Source organism: Metopolophium dirhodum, chromosome 6 (assembly GCF_019925205.1).
Source record: "Metopolophium dirhodum isolate CAU chromosome 6, ASM1992520v1, whole genome shotgun sequence".
Classification (NCBI taxonomy): domain Eukaryota; kingdom Metazoa; phylum Arthropoda; class Insecta; order Hemiptera; family Aphididae; genus Metopolophium; species Metopolophium dirhodum.
Genome location: NC_083565.1, coordinates 31,832,222 through 31,857,161, shown reverse-complemented (window position 1 = coordinate 31,857,161; position 24,940 = coordinate 31,832,222). Strand labels below are relative to the sequence as shown.

Genomic DNA, 24,940 nt, shown 5'->3' with positions numbered 1-24,940 from the left:
AGAAATAGATTAGACCTCTGGAAATGAGATAGGCTAATTTAAAAAGGGTAAATTAGAGGTTTGACATTGGGAGGTGCTCAAATAACAAGGAATTTGAGATTTACGATGGAATTGTTAGTTTGTAAATGGTAACTATTGGTTTTAATAATAATAATTATTATTTTTTAAATTATTATTATTTCAATGCATTTTAAACGGCTGGACCAATTTTGATGGAATGTTTGAGTGGTTCCCGGGATGATTTAAATTCACAATTGTACCAGGTAGGTCCACCAACTCGGGAGGTGCTCAAACGGGGATTTTGAGATATATACGGTGGATATTTTTGTTTATAAATGGTTATTATCGGTTATAGCAGAAATAATTAGTAGAAATTAGTATTTATTATTTTATTGGTTGCCATTGGTTAATCGTTTAATTGGGATGCATCAAATCGAATTTTCACACATTGCCTACTTGATATGCTAGCACACATTGGCCACGATCTGACGTAGTTGGAGTGCCTACCGGGGAGGCTGAGTTGTACTCAAAAAGAGTTGAACAATCACAATTTTTTTTTAAAAGTTGTAATTTTTTACAATGGACAAAACGCGCGGAACCATCTAGAAATAATATATTTCGAAAAATACAATGTGTTTATTAATAAATGGCTAACAAGAAATAAATATAGATTACAGGTACCTTATGATAAATTAAATAATTGATTTTCTTCTATAAGCTATATAAATAGTGTTATAATTATTATTATATTACACTTTTAATGATTAGGTATAGTGAGAAATTATGTAACACCACTAAAACCAGTCATTAAATTGTGTGTTGATTTATAGAGATGTTGGTTTTCAATTTTTCATTTCCAGTTTATAAGCTTATGCCCATAGCAGAAGTTATTCAATTTGATATTACCATGTATCTACCTATACCTATAATGATAATGTTCAACGTTTCAAGATTTCCATAAAAAAAATATTCAAAATTGTTAAAACAAAATTAGTAAAACCATCCACTATCACTATATAGTACCTAGCAGTGGAGCACAAGAGCACATGTACCACCTATATTTTTTTAAGAATATTGAATTACTCTACAGCAATAATTGTATTACATAATATTTATGAAAGGAATTAATATTTATTGACAAAAATAAAAATAATGTTGTTGACTAATTAGTTATATATTTAACATAGTATTCTACATTATAAAGCAAGTATATCAGGGAAGTACTGTCATAGGTGATAACTGATAAGTGATAAGTCATAAGTGATGTTGTATGTGTTGTGGACTATGGTACAGCTGTCAGCTAAGAGTACTGACTACAAGTACAAGACGTTACGATGACGCCGACGCCGATTAACATGGAATGAGCACAGTGAAAATATGCTCGGTTGGCGCATGCGCATAAACATTTACATTCCCACTACACGCATACTAAACGATGTTTCGTCATGGCACTTGTTCGCAGATGATTTGTGGCTTGTGCTCACAACTATACAAACTTATAATTAAAGTACGGATTTCTATGCAATTGCATATTTTATTCTTTTTAATATTTTTGGATTTTTGTCAGTTATCTCCACGAATCATCATAATTTGAAACTAATAGTGAAATTTTGTTTTGCATATTTCTGCATATTTAAATGTTATTGCATATTTTTGCATATTGAAGCAAAAATAAATTTATAAAATAATATTTTGTCAAGTAGAAAAATTAAAAATAAATTTTATAGTCATAAAAAACTGGAAACTCAAAATATGACTTTACATAAAAGCTTTTCAATAATTGACAAAACGAAAGAAAAAAGTCATTCTATTCCTGGATCGAAAGGTGCAACACTTACAATAAAATTAAACGAGCTTTCCAATAAAAATAAAGGTCTGGAAATTCTATGAAAAATTGATGCACTACTATTAGGTGAAAACGTTCAGCTAGAAGATCTTTATCAAGGCCCGATAATATTAAGTTGCTTCAAATATGCCCCAACAACTTCAGTTGACGTAGAACGTTGATACGTTCGTTCTCAGACTTTAATAATATATTAACCGATAAACGTCAGAGCTTCACAGAAGAAAAACTCGAAATGCATATGATTATTAATTTTAGTAATAAATACGATTAAAAAAAAACATTTAGTTATCCGGAAAATTCCCTACGTTTTTTTTTATTAAGTATTTAAATAATTAATTATTATAAGTTGTTTAATTTGTAAATTTTGAATTAAGAAAAAAAAATCTTGCATATATTTTGCATATTTTCATGATTTTTACTGCATATTTTTTGCATATTTTCATTATTTTTACTGCATATTTTATGGCATATTTCAATACTTTTTAGTGCATAAAAATCCGCGCTCTACTTATAATATTCTAATCTATGATACAAACGGCAGCGGCGGCATAGCCTTGTAGATCGGGTGATGGGTGGCGGTCGTTTCCCAGACGTTCCCGCTATCATGGACCGTTGTAACACGTCTATTGTAACTAGAACTATTTTTATCAACAACGTTCGAATATTAATTCTATATTATTATACACTATACATTATTATTTACCGTACGACGTACGTTATATACTTATATTGTAATTAATTATTATGTAAGAATACTAAAGTTCAGTTTTTATAATGTACCTAATTTATCATTTATTATTACTATACATAAAGTATTACATATTTACATATATATTTTATAAATGTGCACCACTAACTATTTTACCCACGTGCCGCCACTGGTACCTAGGTACTATTACTTATTTATTTTAGATTAGCGTTTTATTATAAAAGATTCGGCGTGTTGCAAGGGAGATATTGATTTAAAATAAGATGTTTTTATTAATATTAGAGAGGCGATTTTGAACACCTATCTATTTTTTCTGCTGTGATATCGATGAATAATAATATGATATTTTTTATTTATATTATTCATTGTGACACTAACAGCATTTGGCATATTAAAAATCACCCCTATTCAAACCTAATAATCTTGTTGATCAATCATAATCCGTTTTCAAAACTAAAATCCAACAAACCACATCCATTCAGTTTTGTCTGGCTTTTTGGTCTGAGAGCCACTTTTTTCATAGTAAGTAAACGCGCGTTGATTAATTGAATTGAAATGGTTTACGATTTACCAGACCAGCTGCAAAAGGAGTCGTCAGACGAGAAATATTCGTTGAAAGAAACTTGATTCGTTTACGTGTAAACAATTTTCGAAAAATATTGAACTAAAACTAAACGTAGTGTCCTATAATATCTACCTTATACATTTAATATCTATCTTATTGAGTTTGTTATAATTATGCATGATAATTTTTATCAATATATCTATACAAATATTAATCTATATATTGTAATTGATATATTCGTAGTATAAAACGTAATTAAAATGTATCAAACAAGGTCGTTACTAAGTTATTTTAGACATATTTTTAAAAGAATTTTAATTAATTTTTTTTATTGAACATATAATAAATAATATAATATATATATAACTGATAAATGTTAATCAGTTTCTATTTAATCATCTCGACCGGTATGATACTTTAATTAGGTCTTCTCTATAAACAATTTAAAAACGAAAATATGATGTAGGTACAAATAATTTACAATTTTAAAATACACATAACTCGCTTTAAATTTAAAATATAACAAAAAGTGTACGTCATTGCCTGGATAATAATCTTACCTTTACATTTTATAAGAGGTAAATTCACTCAAATTTTAAAAAAAAGTTTTCTAAGTTGCTCTGCTGAGCATAAAATTTACTATGTTACGCACTTGTAATACGGAGACAACAAACGTCAGTGTAACGTTCTCTTAAAATATATTGTACCTGGAGGCAGGGCCGGATTTAGAACAAGTGCCGCCCTAGGCCCTTTTAAATATGTGACCCCTACCCCCTATTTTATCAATTCAAAATATTTCGACTTGTTTTGAGTACCTATAATTTATTTCTATAAATATCAATACAATTTTTGTGTTGGTCCAAAATACGTGAAAATTTATTACAAGGCATCTGATATATTTTTGAAATAGCAGGTTAAAAATATTAAAATTACATAGGCACAATTTTTTTCATGAGCATTTAAAGTTTGATTTTTTACAACATTTATTAAATAAAAAATTTAATAGTTATATTGTACTTAAAAATTTATAAAATGTTCAACTTTTGTAGCTAAGGATAGAAAACTTACAACAAGGTTCCACGTAAATATGTTATAAATAATATATAATATAAATTACTTTATTCACAAGAATATCATCGAATATACTTATGACTTAGTAATACCATACACGGTGTCTGATCGCCTTCGCTCAGAATGGTTTTTCTTATACAGTGATATTAGGTATATCATTGAATTCAAATTTAATACTTTCCAATACATTGCCCCACTTGTAACCGCCAGAGCGACACCCACTTGCCCACCTTTATTAGTTTTATTTTTGTGTAAATGTAATGACAATTTCATTTGTTGGGTCAAAAAGATTAAAAATTTAATACGAGGCGCCTGATATTATATGACTTACTATAACGTACAACAATAAGGCTAATACTTTCTTTTTAATTTTTAATTTTTAATTCTTTATTCTAAATTTTTCACGGTAAATCCTAGTGTTTTGCGTCACAATCAAATTTTCCCATTTCTCATCCCTAATTTATAATAATAAACACTAATAAAGGTACAGTCTAACAAAACAAGCACATTGAAACGATTATAACCTTTTAGAGTTATCAGTTACTAATCTGTATTATGTTCATAGGTCAGTCGTTAAAGCATGATACACAATATATTATGGATATTTACCTTTTGTTTGGGAAAATCCCGTCCGTGGACCGTGTATATAAGACACTACACGTCGACGAACAATCACAGTAGCAACTCGAAGATTACTTGTCAGTTTTCCATCGTCCGCTAAACTCGTCTTGTGAAAAACACGATACACTCACACGTCAACAATCAACATGAACCGTCTGGTAATTATTATGATTTATACATAACTTAAGAATTATATCTTTATAGGCGAAATGTACTGTGTAGGTAACACTGTGCTAAGTTCGAAAGAATATAAGAAAAAATATAAACCTTTTGGCTTTTCCAAATACCTATAATTAATTTAATAAAAAATAATCATTAGGTACAAACACTAACCATCACTCTATACAATCATAATAATAAATAAATGTAAATTACGTTTACATAATAATTTAGGTATGAGATTTCAAATTATTGTATTTTATACTCATTATTACTAATTATCGTACTTTTAAATCCAATAAAATAATTATTTCTATGTACCTTTTTGTTTACCTAATATTATAGTCCACAGCTAAAAAAGCGTATTAAAGCTTGAAAATTTAATACAAAGCTCCTCACACATTGATAAAATATGAAGAATATTTACGCAAGATTTTATTTATATGCAGTTAAAGTTTAAATTCTGACAAAATGTTTCAAATTAATAATAAATTTGTATAGCTTAGGAATAAAAATGTAAAACAGTTTACCACGTTATTAGTTTAAACTGTAACCAATCAATCTAAAAATTATATAAACACAGTTTTTGAATAGTTATTTGAAGTTCAATCTCGGACAAAATTAGATATTTAAACGAAGAAGAACGATGTGAATTGTGTGTTATTAAATAAATTATACTATTGGTGGGTAGGTACTTGAAACTTCTAAAGTATATTTTTTTATACAAATATGATAATATAAAAATAATATTATTAACTTAATTTATTGGTAACGTATTAATAATAACAATGGAAATATAATAGAAAATATCCTAGGTTGAGAAAAAAATTTAGTTATTTAATATTAAATTTTTATAACAATACTGTTTTTTAGCCAATTCATTCTGAAACATACAACAACATTTATTATTAAATAACAATACGAGTTTGAAATTGTTCTTCTTAAAAACTGTAAAAATACCTAATCTAATTACTTATCGATTTATTTCTATAGTACCTATTTTTTTATATATTTAATTTTATTATACCCACTTGCGCTACACGTGTAATAACAGATTTTTATTTTTTAATACTGAAAATAAAATATATTTTAAATTTGATTAATTTGAATAATTTCAATATAGCCAATTTGTGAATCGATTTGGATGGTCAAAACATTTACCTAAATCTATCAAGGGTATATTTCTGAAACAATTTATATTCTAAACATATAAATATATAATTTTATCAATTTTTGTCATACGTTTAAGTAGCATCAATTTTTTTTTTTTCTTAAGCTACATGCTGAATATTGATGATTTCTTTAATAATAATAATTAATAAGTTATTTATAAGGATAAGAAAATTGTACATGGTTTTGGAAAGAGGAAGAAACTTTAGAATATCGGAATTGGATTTACGGAGTGATTTTTTTTCATTTACTTATATTTTAGAAAACAACGTATAGTCTCCGATGTCGCTGAATAATATACTTACTATAAATAGGTAGATACTAGTACATCAGTACCTACACCTATTCTATGACTTAAATAATTTACCATAGTATATTTCATACGTTATAAAAAGAACTATTGACTAAATGGATGGACTAATACATTTGTGATTTAAATTCGTTTTTATCTTTTCTAGTCAATTGTTTTGGTTATTGCATTTGTCAGTTACTCCCTGGGTGCACCGGAAAACATTGAATCGCACAGTGCAGACATAAATCATGACTTAGAGCACAGCGGTGACCATGAACTTGAGAAGTAAGTAGTACCTACTCCTTAAAAATACGGGACATTTTTATAAAATATCTGCTTTATTTCTGTACATTTATATAATGTATATTTTCCTATTCATACACTGAAAGTTTACTTATTACTAATTACAATTTATTTTTAATTCTATGTCATATTATACCTATGAATTTCCTTGATGAATAATGACAATGTTAATTGTCTAAAAACGAACTTATTGAACTCAAATTATTGTCCACAAATTGCGTACAAATCGTTTTTACATCTTTATTTGCATAATTTATTATCATATTTATAAATTTGTTTATTCTTGGTTATTGGGCCAGGAACTAACAATATAATTATAGCCCGTGCGTCCAGTCACAGAAATATTTCGGTACACACAGACTGATTTGTGAATAACTCTGTGGATTGGTGCAAAAAGGGCCAATGTCACATTTCTACAAAATTGAGATTATTTGACCAATGTCATAAATATTTTCTTATGTTACTTGTGTTAAAAGGGCCAATGTAACTTAACCATTTTATTGATTATTAATACATGCACTTAAATTATGCTATTAAAAAAAAATTATTTTTGTCATATTTAAACAATAAAATGACTATTCGACAATTGCATATGAAATATATTATGACTTGTGTCTTATCATTGAGACCATAGGCGTAATTTGAGTTTCAAATTAGGGGTGGGGGGAAATCATAGTTTAAATATTGTGTTTATATTCCCCTGAAGGATTTGAAAGGATTAGGTAAAAAGTGGCGAAGATTGTTTCTTTCTTTAGCCACCCTCCCCCCCCCTCAAATAGCACTTTTTATGACTGATACATTGTAAATTATTTTGTAATAGTAATGAATGTCAATATACTAATATAGAAAATAATAATTGCCTTTCTTGTATTAAAAGACAGAATGGATATGGAGACGGAAATGTAAACAATGATCCATCTGCATCAGAAAATCCAATTCATGATTTCGGATGCGGTAATTCCAAACGTAAAGCATATTGTCGTAATTATTGTAAAAATTATTGTGTTTCGGGAACTGAAAGATGTAAATGTTCGCAATGTATAAATGCTTGTCTACGGAGAAATAACTGAATTTGATATAGTTAAATTGTATAATGTATGTATATTTGGGATTATTATGTTATTATTATTATATTTAATATTTTTGTTAATTTATTTGTATACGAAGAATGTAATTATGTAGTCAATTAATTTAATTTTATGCAATTTGATTGTAGTAATCATGATAATTTGTACTGAGATGTATGCAAATTAAATTTGATACATTTTTGTTTATGTAATTCTGTATATTATATTATATTTTACATAACATATGTTTTTTTACGTCTGTTTTGGCCATGATATCCGAAGCAGTCTTCTTGACCACCTAGGTGACTAAAGAGAACGTTCATAAATTTTCACTCGAGGTGACCTACAGGTTGTAGGTAGTATTATCTCATCTTCCAACCTGAGTAGATAACCGTGCTATGAACAGAGCACGATGTGTTTAGCAGGGTGCACAAAAAATTTGTGACCGGCCGCCGTCCGTGAGGACATTGGTCTTGTTTTAGTAGCTTGTTTTCAGGTTTTACGCCAGTGGGGGGTCCTAGGATCTCAGACATTTCAGAAAATTATGACTCCCTCTCTAACCATAGTAGTATAGAAGAAAAAAGGCTGTGGTTGTCTTACGATATAATGGACTAGAAATAATATGGCTGGCGGTGGTCCGAGGACGGCCACATAAAGGTTCCACCATAGATAAGATAACTGTGTGGACCACGAATTAAGATATTATACCCATAGATTGATACTTTCAACTTTGATATGAGTAATTCTATACAAGTGATTATACCTTATTTTAATACCTTTTTAATGCATTATAAAATTGATAATTGTAGCTTGCTACATATTAATACTTTAATTCACAATTCATTTAAGATGTTAGAATTCATAAACAGGAATATTATATGATAAGTTTTAAAAGTATTAACCCAATTAAAACAACATTACATTATTTAATTTCACTGTTATTTTTGCCAAATTGATATTCTATTTACTGTATTATTATACTAAAAGGTTATAACCTACTGTTTATAAATAAATAAATAAATATTTATATAGCGATATCATAATATATAATAGTAAGTACCTATTTATCAATATTTGGTTGGTCATACATTTTAAATTTGGAAGTGCATCCCTTTGTTGTGCAAGTGTAAATAAATAAATAGGGGTACCACAAAGTGTAAAAGTACCTATGTATTCTACGTCGTATCTGTGTTATCACATCGTTTTCGTGGTTTTACGTTTTGTGAGTGGGGTATAACATAACCACTATGTTGATTGATGGTATATACAATGGGAAATAGTTCTTAATGTTCAATTAAATAAATCTTATTGAAGTATATTTTACTATATTTAAAAGATGTTGGAGGAGCAATAAAAACCAAACATAATATAGCATATAGACAATATTACTATAATGTATGATGTACATTATTTTGAACAGTTAAAATATTTATTATTTGTGTAAATTAATTTTCTTCTAGTTTTGCTTTGACACTGGAAAAACAAGTTGAAAACAAACTATGTTTACAAATCATTTTTAGGCCATAATAGATTATGAAAAAAAGGACAAACCCAATGAACAAAAATGTGCTAAATATATCAACTAAAAAGTATTGATAATACGTGAGATTCAGAGCGTGAGATTTTAAATGTGGTGCTCCGTTATGACGCAAAACGTACTCAGTCCAGTAGACCACCGACTCCACTGGTGAAATGGGCCGGTCTTTGAATCGATCAGAAGCTATTTTAGCGTTTTTTTGGTACCTACGAGAACGGTGCAGAGTAATATTTAAGCGTTTTATAGAATTTATTAGAAATAAAATTTCTCACCTGTCGTTGTTGACAATCTCCGAAATGGCGTTAAAAACCGTGTCTTTAGTTACAGAAAAAAGATCCATAGAGATCGCCATTCCGGCGTCGACCAGATTGTCAATATTTCTCGGTTGATCGTAGTTAATCGGAAATCCTAGTAAGGGCACACCTGCGTCTACAGCTTCGTATACTCCTACAGTCAATAACATTATAGTTTAGGTACTTTACACAACTATAGTCTACATATGCATATTACGATTACCACATAACGGCACGTACAAAGTATATCGCGTTGTGGAAACCATTTCCGCGTCATCACGTTCTTCGGTTTTTCTGCCATTTCACCTTCGTATTTCCACAAAACCTTTTGCGGAACCTGAGCGATTGCCTCTTTTAACACTTTCAGTACATTTTCCGGTAACGATGCCATCGAAACCACCGTACCGAACGTGAAGTAAATCACTCCGTTAGGCGCGTCGTCAATGAATTCCAAAATGTCCTGTTAACAAACAAACCGTTCGCACAATTATTTAACTTTTTAAAATCTAAATACATATTATATCGCTGGTTCAGTTTCACTGCAGAATGGATTTGCCAAATTACCCCTATGACAGTGTTGCAAATTTGCGCAAGATTTAATTAAAAAATTGATACATTCCTTAGGTAGTTATAATCAGCGAGCATAAAATATTATAGGTACTTCATGTGAATTTAGTGGCACTGAAACAATTCGTTAAGGGTTGGGGGCGCAACCCTTCTTTTTAATGTGTGATGTTCACTTACTATGCGTTTACACACATATTTATAAGATCCGCGTGCATGCCATTTCAAAATTGCCTATTTTTAACTCTTTAAAGTCCGTCAGCCGCAAATCCCCAATTTTACTAATTATAATATAATATTATTATATTATTTACCTTTGGTATCGGTCCTGGTGGAGTTAGATGTATGCCGCCGATTTGTACGATGTCCGGTGTCAGTGGCCTAGAAGGTTCGGTGATGAAGTGCGTGTTGGTGAAAGTCAACGACGGTCTGACCCGGTCCATAGCGTCAAACGGTCGCGGGTCGGATTTCCGGAGCCTCCGTTCGTTGGTCCAAACCAGCCACGAACTGGAAATCATACGCAGCGTATTGGTGAAACGTTCACCGAACGTTTTTGGTACGCCGCGTCTTGACAACAAGTTGGAGACGGCCGCGGGGTTTGGGACGTGACCGAAGAACGAACGCTCCACGTGCGTGACGATTGGCGAAGGGACGACGTATATGACGGGAACGCGAAGAACGGTAGCCGCGTACGACACGCAATCCGACCAGAAAGCCTCGGCGATCACCACGTCGAATGGTCGGGACCGGCCTTCCAGAATTTCTTGCATCCGTGGGTGTTCGAATATGGTTCCACAGTTAACTCGCAAGGCGTTCACGATGTAAGCGATTAACGGGCGTGCGGACGTGATAATTCGCGACACGTTCAAGTCAACCCTCGATTCCAGGTCACCGGAAACGTCCACCACCGTGTAACCGTCCCTGTCATTGTCCGCGAACGGCGTGAATACAGTCACGGAGTGGCCACGGTCGGTCAACACCTGCAGCACGGTCCGCATCATGTTCCAGTGGCTCTTTCCCGCGATCGTGTGTACCGCCAGGATATTCGCAGCACCGGCCATCGGCTGCGGCGATGACAGCGCGTGGTACACGCCAAAAGTGATCAAAAGAGCGCAGAAACGCGAAGCCATCGTGGTCTTTATCCGTGACGCCGGGTCTTATGAACTGTGTTACTGTAATGAGTGTAATGTGGTTTTACAATATCTTGCGACTAAACTTAAATGGATTTTAAAATGTCATTACCGATTCATTGAGTCAAAAAGCTTAAAAATGTAACACGAAGCGCCTGATGACCTACTATAACGTACGACAGTAAGGTGTACTTTAAATATTTTTAACGGTAAATCCCAGTGTTTTGCGTCACAATCAAATTTTCCCAATTCTTATCCCTCATATATATAATATTAAACACTAATATAGGTACAGTCTAACAAAAACAATCACATTGAGACGATTATAACATTTTAGAGTTATCAGTTACTCATCTGTGTTATATTCATAGGTCAGTCGTTAAATCATGATGCATAATATATTATGGATATTAGACTCTTGCTTGGAAAAATCCCGCCAGTGGACCTAGTATATAAGACACTACACGTCCGACGAACAAACACAGTAGAAAGTAGTAGTGAAAAAACAAACACAGTAGTGAAAAAAACTATACACTCACTTTAGCTAACAATCAACATGAACCGTCTGGTATTTATTATTATTTATGATGCATAACTTAAAAATTATGTCTTTATAGGTAAAATGAACTCTGTAGATAGCTACTCCTAACCGTGCTAAGTTCAAAAGTATATAAGATCAAATATAAACGTTTTGGCTTTTAGAATTAATATTATTAATTTAAAAAAATAGTCATTAGGTACAATCACTTTATACAATCATAATAATAATTAAATGTAAATTACGTTTACATAATAATATATATAAACCATGCAGTTGTAAGTTATCAGTTATTACTTATTACGTCTTATTAAAATATTCCACCTTATGCACTATTTTTTCTTTTTTTAAATAGTTTGCGCGTTCTCGTATAATTTAATATAATTTATATCTTTTTTATTTAATTAAGTTTACAAATAAAATACTCGTAGAACTTTAACAGATGAGTTTAATTATCTGAACGAAAATTATCTTTAAAATTTAAATACATGCGGGGGCCTTGAGTACTCAATGATATTACACGGTTCCGGCTGTCTATGTTATGTGTAATTTTAGTCCTGTAATTAATTATTCGTAAATGCATGTAAGTCTAATAACAATGTAAAAAAAGAAGACTTGGTAATTAAACAACTGTTTTTATTACAATAATTCAATATAGATATTGGTTTTATATAATAACTAGCTGTCACCCGCGTGCTCCGCCCCCGTGGATTATTGTTGTGGGGCTGTTTCGTAGCTCCACAAATCCTGTCTATCTACCTTGCAACGTTTTTTTTTTGTTAAGATTAATTAAACTGTATGCAAAGTAGTGTAAAACTGTTAAAAACTTATCTTGACTTTTTCGTTTCCCCGAAATAAATTCTGATTGTTTAACTCCTTTAGGGTGTAATATAATGTGGAAGCAATAACTTTTTAAATGTATAAATTATATTATATTTTGATGTATAGCCATCTCAAACGGCGTTATCCCGTGAAATTCAAAGCGGTATATTATGATGTAAGCAATCTACTTGCGGTAGATTGCGTGCTTTTTGTACTGGTGGAAGAGATAAGCGCCAAAATGAGATAAGAAAAAAAAGTTGTATAGTAGGTACGAAAGCGCCAAAATCGTATCGTATGAAAGCTGAGAAATCCCAGATGCTATTGTGCCACGCTAAATAGATATTAGGTACATTTAGAACTATATCATATTATATTTTAACGATTTATTATTGACAATTTTGTCGTTGTGTGCTTATGTCATATTATAGCCGTTTGTACGTAAGTGTATAATTTAACTCTAAGTATCAAAGTTATACCAAGTTTTTTGATTTTACTTAATTCAAAATACAGTGGACATGTTATTAATTTCATCTTCAACTATATTGTTCCTAGATAAGCGCATTCTCTAGCCACCAATTGTAAAGCGGCCAGGGTTTGATTTCCTTTTTTTATTTTAATACAATTCTTCAAAATTAACAACTAAAACTATAACAATCATAACCAATAGCAACCTTAAAATAAACAAAAATATATTATTATTATGTTTATTTTTCTTCTGGACAGATGGCGCCGCTATTGTATTTTTGACTTCCAGATTTCCTACTTTTCCGGTAGATTTTCCTAAAAGTGTCTGTCATAAGAACTTTTCCTGACAATTACGAACATAACAATAAAAGTTTCGGAGCCAACCCGTGACACAAAATCTGGACTTGCTTTTATTGTATAGATAATGTGTACTGATTTTCAACAGATTTGAAAATAACAACAAATTAATAATTAATATGCCCTGGTGTACAACAGTTGAGAATAACAATAAATAATAACTATAATAGTGTGGAATGATGCACAACAGTTTTGGAACTACTATATATTATAAGCTCACAATTCAATAAAATATAATAATATGGCTGATGCACAACAGTTTTGGATTAACAATAAAATAATAATTTTGGTACTCACAAATGTGGTTGTGGAGCGTAGACTGGCCAGTGTACTTCCTGTTACAATAACTTCACACAACGGTACGAAATACATACATAGTTTAAATAATATTTGAATAAATCACATAGAATATAAATGACAATCGACTATTTGAGACGCTGCTCGCTATTGCGCTATGCACTACGAGTACACTATTTAACAATAGATATATACCTAATTAAATAATAACAAAGTATACGTGGTTATAATATTTTATACATGTTTTGCACCATATTCGTTTAATAAAATTCAAATAATTCACTCTTTCGCACTGAGAATAATATATTACTGGCTAGTGTGCGTGAGTGTGATATATGATATCGGGATTCATTATCAGTTATCACGTTATATTATAATATACCTCGCGCATTAATTGTTTTGTAACTGCGACAGTAGGTACGCCGTGCCTTATCTGATAAGTGATAACCTATATTTACTGGCTATTATAATGTTGTACTTTTATATAATTAAAAATATATAAAATCTGAATGATAGTTATTATATTATTATAGAATTGATAAAAAAGTACATATTATTATATTTTATGATTTTGCTATATAACAACTAATCGAATATACCTGTTTATGAATTGTAACATCTTAAATGAATTGTTAATTAAAGTATTAAAATGTATTAACTACAGTCATCAATAATATAAATATAAGTAATAACTTTATCTAGACAATAAAAAGTAATAACACGACAATTAATATTAATTATGTTTAGAGGGAGGTAATTTTTACGACTCCAGCACATCCGACGTCACCAGGTACCAAGGATATGACGATTAGCAGCTGTAAGTGCAACATTATGATAATTGATACGGTCCACTCGTTCTCCTGTATTTTGATTTAATGCAACTCGAAAAGCGTAAATTTATGGCCAAAACAAGTGTAAGAAAACATATGTAAAATACATTATAATATACAAAATATCATAAACAAATATTTACATCTCAGTACAAATTATCATGATTTCTACAGTCAAATTGCTTAAAATTAAATTAATTGACTACATAATTGCATTCTTCGTATACAAATAAATTCACAAAAATTGTATATTTAAAACTCTAATTCTACATACATTTTACAATTTAACTATATCAAATTAAATTATTTTAATGTAGACATTTAGTCATACATTTCAAACATTCACTTGTTTCCGATCCCGAAACACAAGCTTTTTTACAATATTTACGACACATTACTTCATGATCGGTATACCATCCATCACTATAATAATTATACCCCACACATCCTCTATCTTCATCAATTGGATTTTCTGATGTAGATTGATCACTGTTTACATTTCCGTCTCTATATCCATTCTGTCTTTTTATACAAGAAGAGCAATTATTATTTTCTATATTCGTGTATTGACATTTATTACTATTACAATATAATTTACCAATGTATCAATGGTTATAAGTGCAATTTGGTGGCTTGGGAGGGCTAAAGGAAAGAAACAATCGTTGCCCCTTATTATCTAATCCTTCAGGGGCATTCAAACGCATTATGTAAACTATGATAACCCCCCCAAAATTTAAAACTCAAATTACGCCCATGGTCTCAATGATAAGACATAAGTCATAATATTGCACCCAAGCCACAGAGTTATTCACAAATCAGTCGGTGCAGTGTACCGAAGTATTTCTCTGACTGGACAGGCTATAATTATATTGTTAGTTCCTGGCACAGTAATTAAGAAACTACAAATTTAAAAAAAATATATGAGTAAAAACGATTTGTACGCAATTTGTGGACAATAATTTGTGTGCAATAAGTGCATTCTATCCATTGAGGTTATTATGATATGACATAGAACTATAATACACGAAAAAAAAATAGTTATAAGTAATAAGTAAAACTTCAGTGTAGGAATAGGAAAATAAACATTATAAAAATGTACGGAAATAAAGCAGATATTTTATTAAAGTGTCCTATATTTTTAAGGAGTAGGTATTACTTACTTCTCAAGTTCATGGTCACTGCTGTGCTCTAAGTCATGATTTATGTCTGCAAGTCAATATAGTTGTATTTATAAGTTATGAAATATATTATGGTAAATTATTCATGTCATAGAATAGGTCTAAGTACTGATGTACTAGTATCTACCTATTCATAGTAATTATATTATCCAGCGACATCGGAGACTATACGTAGTTTTCTAAAATATAAGTAAATGAAAAAAAATCACTCCGTAAATTCCAATTCCGATATTCTTAAGTTTCTTCCTCTTTCCAAAACCATGTACAATTTTCTTATCCTTATAAATAACTTATTAATTATTATTATTAAAGAAATCATCAATATTCAGCATGTATCTTACAAAAAAAAAAAAAAAAATTGATAAAATTATATATTTATATGATTTGTATATAAATTGTTTCAGAAATATACCCATGATAGAAAATTTACAATAATAATATTTATACTTTATAGGTAAATGTTTTGACCATCCAAATCGTTCTGTTAATCCAATTCACAAATTGGCTATATCGAAATTATTCAAATTAATCAAATTTAAAATATATTTTATTTTCAGTATTAAAAAATAATTTTTTATTACACGTCTAGCGCAAGTGGGTATAATAAAATTAAATATAAAAAAAAATAGGTACTATAGTAATAAATCAATAAGTAATTAGATTAGGTATTTTTACAGTTTTTTAGAAGAACAATTTCAAACTTGTATTGTTATTTTATAATAAATGTTGTTGTATGTTTCAGAATGAATTGGCTAAAAAACAATAATGTTATAAAAATTTAATATTAAATAACTAAATTTTTTTTCAACATATCCTATAGATTTTCTATTATATTTCTATTGTTATTATTAATTATAAATATATAATTCTTAAGTTATGTATAAATAATAATAATTATTATCTAGTATCTACCTATTTATAGTAATTATATTATTCAGCGACATCGGAGACTATACGTAGTTTTCTAGAATATAAGTAAATGAAAATAAACAACCATAAATTTCAATTTCGATAAAACATCATATTCTAAAGTTTCTTCCGCTTTCAAAACCATGTACAATTCTCTTATCATATAACAATTGTTATTGTTGAGCTACAATAGTTGTATAGGTACTATAATAGCTATTACAATTTAAAAAACATTTTAATTGATCGATTCAAAGACCGGCCCATTTCACCAGTGGAGTCGGTAGTCTACTGGACAGAGTACGTTTTGCGTCATAACGGAGCACCACATTTAAAATCTCACGCTCTGAATCTAACGTGGTATCAATATTTTTTAGTTGATATAATTAGCATATTTTTGTTCATTGGGTTTGTCCTTTTTTTCATAATCTATTATGGCCTAAAAATGATTTGTAAACATAGTTTGTTTTCAACTTGTTTTTCCAGTGTCAAAGCAAAACTAGAATAAAATTAATTTACACAAATAATAAATATTTTACCTGTTCAAAATAATGTACATCATACATTATAGTAGTATTGTCCATATGCTATATTATGTTTGGTTTTTATTGCTCCTCCGACATCTTTTAAATATAGTAAAATATACTTCAATAATATTTATTGCATTGAACATTAAGAACTATTTCCCCTTGTATATGCCATCAATCAACATAGTGGTTATTTTATATCCCACTCACAAAACGTAAAACCCCGAAAACGATGTGATAACACAGATACGACGTAGAATACATAGATACTTTTACACTTTGTGGTACCCCTATTTATTTATTTACACTTGCACAACATAGGGGTGCACTTCCAAATTTAAAATGTATGACCAACCAAACATTGATAAATAGGTACTTATTATTATATATTATGATATTGCTATATAAATATTTATTTATTTATTTATAAACAGTAGGTTATAACCTTTTAGTATAATAATACAGTAAATAGAATATCAATTTGGCAAAAATAACAGTGAAATTATATAATGTAATGTTGTTTTAATTGGGTTAATACTTTTAAAACTTATCATATAATATTCCTGTTTATGAATTCTAACATCTTAAATGAATTGTGAATTAAAGTATTTATATGTAGCAAGCTACAATTATCAATTTTATAATGCATTAAAAAGGTATTAAAATAAGGTATAATCACTTGTATAGAATTACTCATATCAAAGTTGAAAGTATCAATCTATAGGGTATAATATCCACCATATACAACGCCAGCCATATTATTTCTAGTCCATTATATCGTAAGACAACCACAGCCTTTTTTCTTCTATACTACTATGGTTAGAGGGGGAGGAAGTCATAATTTTCAGAAAATGTCTGAGATCCAAGGCCCTATCTCCCACACTGGCGTATAACCTGAAAACAATAAGCTACTAAAACAAGACCAATGTCCTCAAGGACGGCGGCCGGTCACAAATCTTTTGTGCACCCTGCTAAACACATCGTGCTCTGTTCATAGCACGGTTATCTACTCAGGTTGGAAGAGGAGATAATACTACCTACAACCTGTAGGTTACCTGGAGTGAAAATTTATGAACGTTATCTTTAACTTAGTCACCTAGGTGGTCAATAAAACTGCTTCGGATCTCATGGCCAAAACAGACGTAAAAAAACATATGTTATGTATAATATAATATAATATACAGAATTACATAAACAAAAATGTATCAAATTTAATTTGCATACATCTCAGTACAAATTATCATGATTTCTTCAATGAAATTGCATAAAATTAAATTAATTGACTACATTATTGCATTCTTCGTATACAAATAAATTCACAAAAATTGTACATTTAAAATCCTAAATATACATACATTTTAAAATTTAACTATATCAAAGTTTTTTTCTAGACAAACATTAATTATACATTGAAAACATTCACTTGTTTCAAATCCCGAAGCACAAGCTACTCTACACAATGCATCACACATTCCTTCACGATTTTTTTGCTTTCGATCACGGTGAGGCATCAAAATTAAATTTCCTTTTCTAGAACAATCATGTATTGGAAATTGATCACTGTTTACATTTCCGTCTCCATATCCATTCTGTCTTTTAATACAAGAAGGGCAATTATTATTTTCTATATTAGTATATTGACTTTCATTACTATTACAATTACAAAATAATTTACAATGTATAAGTCATTAAAAGTGCCAATTGGCGGGGGGAGAGGGGGGCTAAAAGAAAGAAACAATCTTTGCCACTTTTTACCCTAATCCTTTCAAATCCTTCAGGGGAATATAAACACAATAATTAAACTATGATTTCCCCCCACCCCTTATTTAAAACTCAAATTAAGACAATTAATAGTGTCATTATTCATTAAGGTAATGCATAGGTATGATATGACATAGAATTAAAAATAAATTAGTTATAAAATAAATTGTAATAAGTAATAAGTAAAACTTCAGTGTATGAATAGGAAATATACATTATATAAATGTACAGAAATAAAGCAGATATTTTATAAAAATGTCCTGTATTTTTAAGGAGTAGGTACTACTTACTTCTCAAGTTCATGGTCACTGCTGTGCTCTAAGTCATGATTTATGTCTGCTCTGTGCGATTCAATGTTTTCCGGTGCACCCAGTGAGTAACTGACAAATGCAATAACCAAAACAATTGACTAGAAAAGATAAAAACGAATTTAAAACACAAATGTATTAGTCCATCCATTTAGTCAATAGTTGTATTTATAAGTTATGAAATATATTATGGTAAATTATTTAAGTCATAGAATAGGTGTAGGTACTGATGTACTAGTATCTACCTATTTATAGTAAGTATATTATTCAGCGACATCGGAGGCTATACGTTGTTTTCTAGAATATAAGTAAATGAAAATAAACAACCATAAATTTAAATTTCGATAAAACATCATATTCTAAAGTTTCTTCCGCTTTCCAAAACCATGTACAATTCTCTTATCATATAACAATTGTTATTGTTGAGCTGCAATAGTTGTATACTATAATAGCTATTTCAATTTAAAAAACATTTTAATTGATAATTTACGCCTATTAATTATTATTATTTAAGATATCATAATATACAGCAAGTAACAAAATGAACTTACCAAAAAACAAAAAAAATTGATGCTACTTAAACGTATGACAAAAATTGATAAACTTATATAATTAGTAAATTGCTTAAGAAATATACCCATGTAAGCAAATTTCCAAAAATAATATTTTTAAAAAGTTATTGCGTTCCAAATTAATTTAATAAAAAAAATATTGATGTTCTAAGAAAAATCTAAAAAAAACTGCTTGATTTAGGTAAATGTTTTTATTATCCAAATCGTTCTTATGATCATATTCACAAATAGGCTATTTCAAATTAATTCAAAAAAATTTAACTCAATTTATTTTATTTTATTTTTAGTATTAAAAATTAAAAATATTTTAATTTTTTATCACATGTGCAAATGGCTATAATTTATTTATAATTAGAACAAAAGTTTTTCCAATAGTCAGCTCAATCTGCGCACACTGTATAGTACTCAATACTAGAAATAAATCAATAAGTAATAATATAAGAAATTTTTACAGTTTTTAAGAAAATCAATTTCAAATTTGTATTGTTAATTTATGTTTTAGAATTAATTAAGAAAAATCTAACAATAAAATAACCAAGGTTTTTTTTCAACCTAGGTTATTTTCTATAATATTTCTATTGTTATTACTATTACATTACTAGTAAATTGAGTAAATTATTTGTATATAATCATATTTGTATATAAAAATTTTAACAGAATTTTAACATTATATTATTAACATTTTTAAACTAATATTTTATGAATGCGTGATGAATATACAATGCGCAACGAATAAAATTGTATCGATATATTTAAAAAAAAAAATGGGTAAAAATGTGTACTAATTTTATTAAACATTGAACTTAATATAAGTTAAGATGCTAAAAAAAAAACTGTGTTATGAATATTTCAATGAAAAAATTTAATTAACTTATAATATATTAATTTCAATTCAGTATAGTTTGGACTTTATTAGGTAAACAAATAGGTACACAGAAATGATTATTTTATTGAGTTTAAAAGTACAATAATTATTAGAAATAATGAGTTGATAATGTGTTTGCAGTACCTATACAGTACATTCCGCCTATGAAGACATAAATTTAAGTTATGTATCATAAATAATAATAATTACCAGACGGTTCATGTTGATTGTTGGCTAGTGATAAGTGTATAGTGTTTTTCACAAGACGAGTTTAGCAGACGATGAAAAACTGACAAGAAATCTTCAGGTTTCTACTGTGATGGTTCATTGGACGTGGAGTGCCTTATATATAAGGTCCACGGATGGGATTTTCCCAAGCAAGAATCTAATATCCATAATATATTATGCATCATGATTTAACGACTGACCTATGAACATAATACAGATTAGTAACTGATAACTCTAAAATTTTATAAGCGTCTCATAGTTTCACTTTAAATCCAATAAAATAATTATTTCTATGTACCTTTTTGTTTACCTAATATTATAGTCCACAGCTAAAAAAGCGTATTAAAGCTTGAAAATTTAATACAAAGCTCCTCACACATTGATAAAATATGAAGAATATTTACGCAAGATTTTATTTATATGCAGTTAAAGTTCAATCTCGGACAAAATTAGATATTTAAACGAAGAAGAACAATGTGAATTGTGTGTTATTAAATAAATTATACTATTCGTGGGTAGGTACTTGAAACTTCTAAAGTATATTTTTTTATACAAATATGATAATATACAAATAATATTATTAACTTAATTTACTGGTAACGTATTAATAATAACAATGGAAATGAAAATATAATAGAAAATATCCTAGGTTGAAAAAAAAATTTAGTTATTTAATATTAAATTTTTATAACAATACGGTTTTTTAGCCAATTCATTCTGAAACATACAACAACATTTATTATAAAATAACAATACGAGTTTGAAATTGTTCTTCTTAAAAACTGTAAAAATACTTAATCTAATTACTTATTGATTTATTTCTATAGTACCTATTTTTTTATGTATCTAATTTTATTATACCCACCTGCGCTTATTTTTTTTTTTTTTGTAAGCTACATGCTGAATATTGATGATTTCTTTAATAATAATAATTAATAAGTAATTTATAAGGATAAGAAAATTGTACATGGTTTTGGAAAGAGGAAGAAACTTTAGAATATCGGAATTGGAATTTACGGAGTGATTTTTTTTCATTTACTTATATTTTAGAAAACAACGTATAGTCTCCGATGTCGCTGAATAATATACTTACTATAAATAGGTAGATACTAGTACATCAGTACCTACACCTATTCTATGACTTAAATAATTTACCATAATATATTTCATACGTTATAAAAAGAACTATTGACTAAATGGATGGACTAATACATTTGTGATTTAAATTCGTTTTTATCTTTTCTAGTCAATTGTTTTGGTTATTGCATTTGTCAGTTACTCACTGGGTGCACCGGAAAACATTGAATCGCACAGTGCACACATAAATCATGACTTAGAGCACAGCGGTGACCATGAACTTGAGAAGTAAGTAGTACCTACTCCTTAAAAATACGGGACATTTTTACAAAATATCTGCTTTATTTCTGTACATTTATATAATGTTTATTTTCCTATTCATACACTGAAGTTTTACTTATTACTTATTACAATTTATTTTATAACTAATTTACTTTTAATTCTATGTCACATTATACCTATGAATTACCTTGATGAATAGTGGCACTGCTAATTGTCTAAAAACGAACTTATTGAACTCAAATTATTGTCCACAAATTGCGTACAAAACGTTTTTACATCTTTCTTTGCATAGTTTATTATCATATTTATAAATTTGTTTATACTTGGTTATTGGGCCAGGAACTAACAATATAATTATAGCCCGTGCGGCGTGCGTCTAGTCACAGAAATATTTCGGCACACACCGACTGATTTTTGAATAACTCTGTAGATTGGTGCAAAAAGGGCCAATGTAACTTAACCATTTTATTAATTTATAATGCATGCACTGTCTTATATTATGCTATTAAAAAAAAATTACCTATGTCATATTTAAACAATAAAATAACTATTCGACAATTGCATATGAAATATATTATGACTTGTGTCTTATCATTGAGACCATAGGCGTAATTTGAGTTTTAAATAAGGCGGGGGGGGGGGGAGTCATAGTTTAAATATTGTGTTTGTATTCCCCTGAAAGATTTGAAAGGATTAGGTAAAAAGTGGCAAAGATTGTTTCTTTCTTTTAGCCCCCCTCCCCCCCCCCCTAAATAGCACTTTTAATGACTGATACATTGTAAATTATTTTGTAATAGTAATGAATGTCAATATACTAATATAGATAATAATAATTGCCTTTCTTGTATTAAAAGACAGAATGGATATGGAGACGGAAATGTAAACAATGATCCATCTGCATAAGAAAATCCAATTCATGATTTCGGATGCGGTACTTCCAAACGTGACGCATATTGTCGTAATAATTATTGTAAAAATTATTGTGATTCGAGAACTAAAAGATGTAGGCAGTGTATACTTAATTGTCTATGGAGACATTAATGAATTTGATATAGTTAAATTGTATTATGTAACCTATAACCTAACCTATATTTGGGATTATTATGTTATTATTATTATATTTATTATTTTTGTTAATTTATTTGTATACGAAGAATGTAATTATGTAGTCAATTAATTTAATTTTATGCAATTTGATAGTAGAAACCATGATAATTTGTACTGAGATGTATGCAAATTAAATTTGATACATTTTTGTTTATGTAATTCTGTATATTATATTATATTTTACATAACATATGTTTTTTTACGTCTGTTTTGGCCATGCTATCCGAAGCAGTCTTATTGACCACCTAGGTGACTAAAGAGAACGTTCATAAATTTTCCCTCGAGGTGACCTACAGGTTGTAGGTAGTATTATCTCGTCTTCCAACCTGAGTAGATAACCGTGCTATGAACAGAGCACGATGTGTTTAGCAGGGTGTACAAACGATTTGTGACCGGCCGCCGTCCTTGAGGACATTGGTCTTGTTTTAGTAGCTTGTTTTCAGGTTTTACGCCAGTGGGGGGGGGGGGGGGGGTCCTAGGATCTCAGACATTTTCTGAAAAATATGACTTCCTCCCCCTCTAACCATAGTAGTATAGAAGAAAAAAGGCTGTGGTTGTCTAACGATATAATGGACTAGAAATAATATGGCTGGCGGTGGTCCGAGGACGGCCACATAAAGGTTCCACCATAGATAAGATAACTGTGTGGACCACGAATTAAGATATTATACCCATAGATTGATACTTTCAATTTTGATATGAGTAATTCTATACAAGTGATTATACCTTATTTTAATACCTTTTTAATGCATTATAAAATTGATAATTGTAGCTAGCTACATATTAATACTTTAATTCACAATTCATTTAAGATGTTAGGATTCATAAACAGGAATATTATATGATAAGTTTTAAAAGTATTAACCCAATTAAAACAACATTACATTATATAATTTCACTGTAATTTTTGACAAATTGATATTCTATTTACTGTATTATTATACTAAAAGGTTATAACTTACTGTTTATAAATAAATAAATAAATATATATATAGCGATATCATAATATATAATAATAAGTACCTATTTATCAATGTTTGGTTGGTCATACATTTTAAATTTGGAAGTGCACCCCTTTGTTGTGCAAGTGTAAATAAATAAGTGTACCACAAAGTGTAAAAGTATCTATGTATTCAACGTCGTATCTGTGTTATCACATCGTTTTCGGGATTTTACGTTTTGTGAGTGGGATATAACATAACCACTATGTTGATTGATGGCATATACAAGGGGAAATAGTTCTTAATGTTCAATTCAATAAATCTTATTGATGTATATTTTACACTTGTTGGTTCATTAGTTTTAGAGTTACACCAAAAACCGAAATCAATTTCAAATTTCAAATTTAATAGATTTATTGTAGTTAAAAATTTATAAAATGTTCAACATTTGTAGCTAAGGATAGGAAACTTACAACAAGGTTACACGTAAATAGGTTATATATAATACCTATATAATATAAATTACTTACTTCACAATAAATATCATCAAAT

The 24,940-nt window shown here is 29.2% G+C and overlaps 3 protein-coding genes and 1 long non-coding RNA gene across 5 annotated transcripts; 2 read left to right on the top strand and 2 right to left on the bottom strand.

Annotated features, from left to right (window-relative positions):
* The first annotated feature begins 4,811 nt into the window (after positions 1-4,811).
* Positions 4,812-8,044, top strand: LOC132947366 (uncharacterized). The gene is made up of 3 exons (XM_061017636.1): positions 4,812-4,970; positions 6,600-6,718; positions 7,614-8,044. The coding sequence occupies exons 1-3, from the start codon at positions 4,959-4,961 to the stop codon at positions 7,804-7,806; spliced, it is 324 nt and encodes a 107-aa protein (XP_060873619.1). The 5' UTR covers positions 4,812-4,958; the 3' UTR covers positions 7,807-8,044.
* Positions 8,045-9,631: 1,587 nt separating this feature from the next.
* LOC132947364 (UDP-glucosyltransferase 2-like) lies at positions 9,632-14,097 on the bottom strand. Of its 2 annotated transcripts, none has more exons than XM_061017633.1 (4): positions 13,807-14,097; positions 10,512-11,369; positions 9,857-10,093; positions 9,632-9,787 (listed from the first exon to the last, which is right to left on the bottom strand). In XM_061017633.1, the coding sequence occupies exons 2-4, from the start codon at positions 11,325-11,327 to the stop codon at positions 9,770-9,772; spliced, it is 1,071 nt and encodes a 356-aa protein (XP_060873616.1). In that variant the 5' UTR covers positions 11,328-11,369; positions 13,807-14,097; the 3' UTR covers positions 9,632-9,769. The 2 variants fall into 2 exon arrangements, with proteins under 2 accessions (XP_060873616.1, XP_060873617.1); XM_061017634.1 differs by having other exon boundaries at positions 9,650-9,787; positions 9,874-10,093.
* On the top strand, positions 11,869-23,534 carry LOC132947367 (uncharacterized). Its single transcript, XR_009664904.1, has 3 exons — positions 11,869-11,895; positions 22,228-22,346; positions 23,195-23,534. It is a non-coding gene; the product is annotated as an uncharacterized LOC132947367 (long non-coding RNA).
* On the bottom strand, positions 18,405-21,120 carry LOC132947853 (uncharacterized). Its single transcript, XM_061018088.1, has 3 exons — positions 20,964-21,120; positions 19,299-19,417; positions 18,405-18,840 (listed from the first exon to the last, which is right to left on the bottom strand). The coding sequence occupies exons 1-3, from the start codon at positions 20,973-20,975 to the stop codon at positions 18,606-18,608; spliced, it is 366 nt and encodes a 121-aa protein (XP_060874071.1). The 5' UTR covers positions 20,976-21,120; the 3' UTR covers positions 18,405-18,605.
* Positions 23,535-24,940: the final 1,406 nt, after the last annotated feature.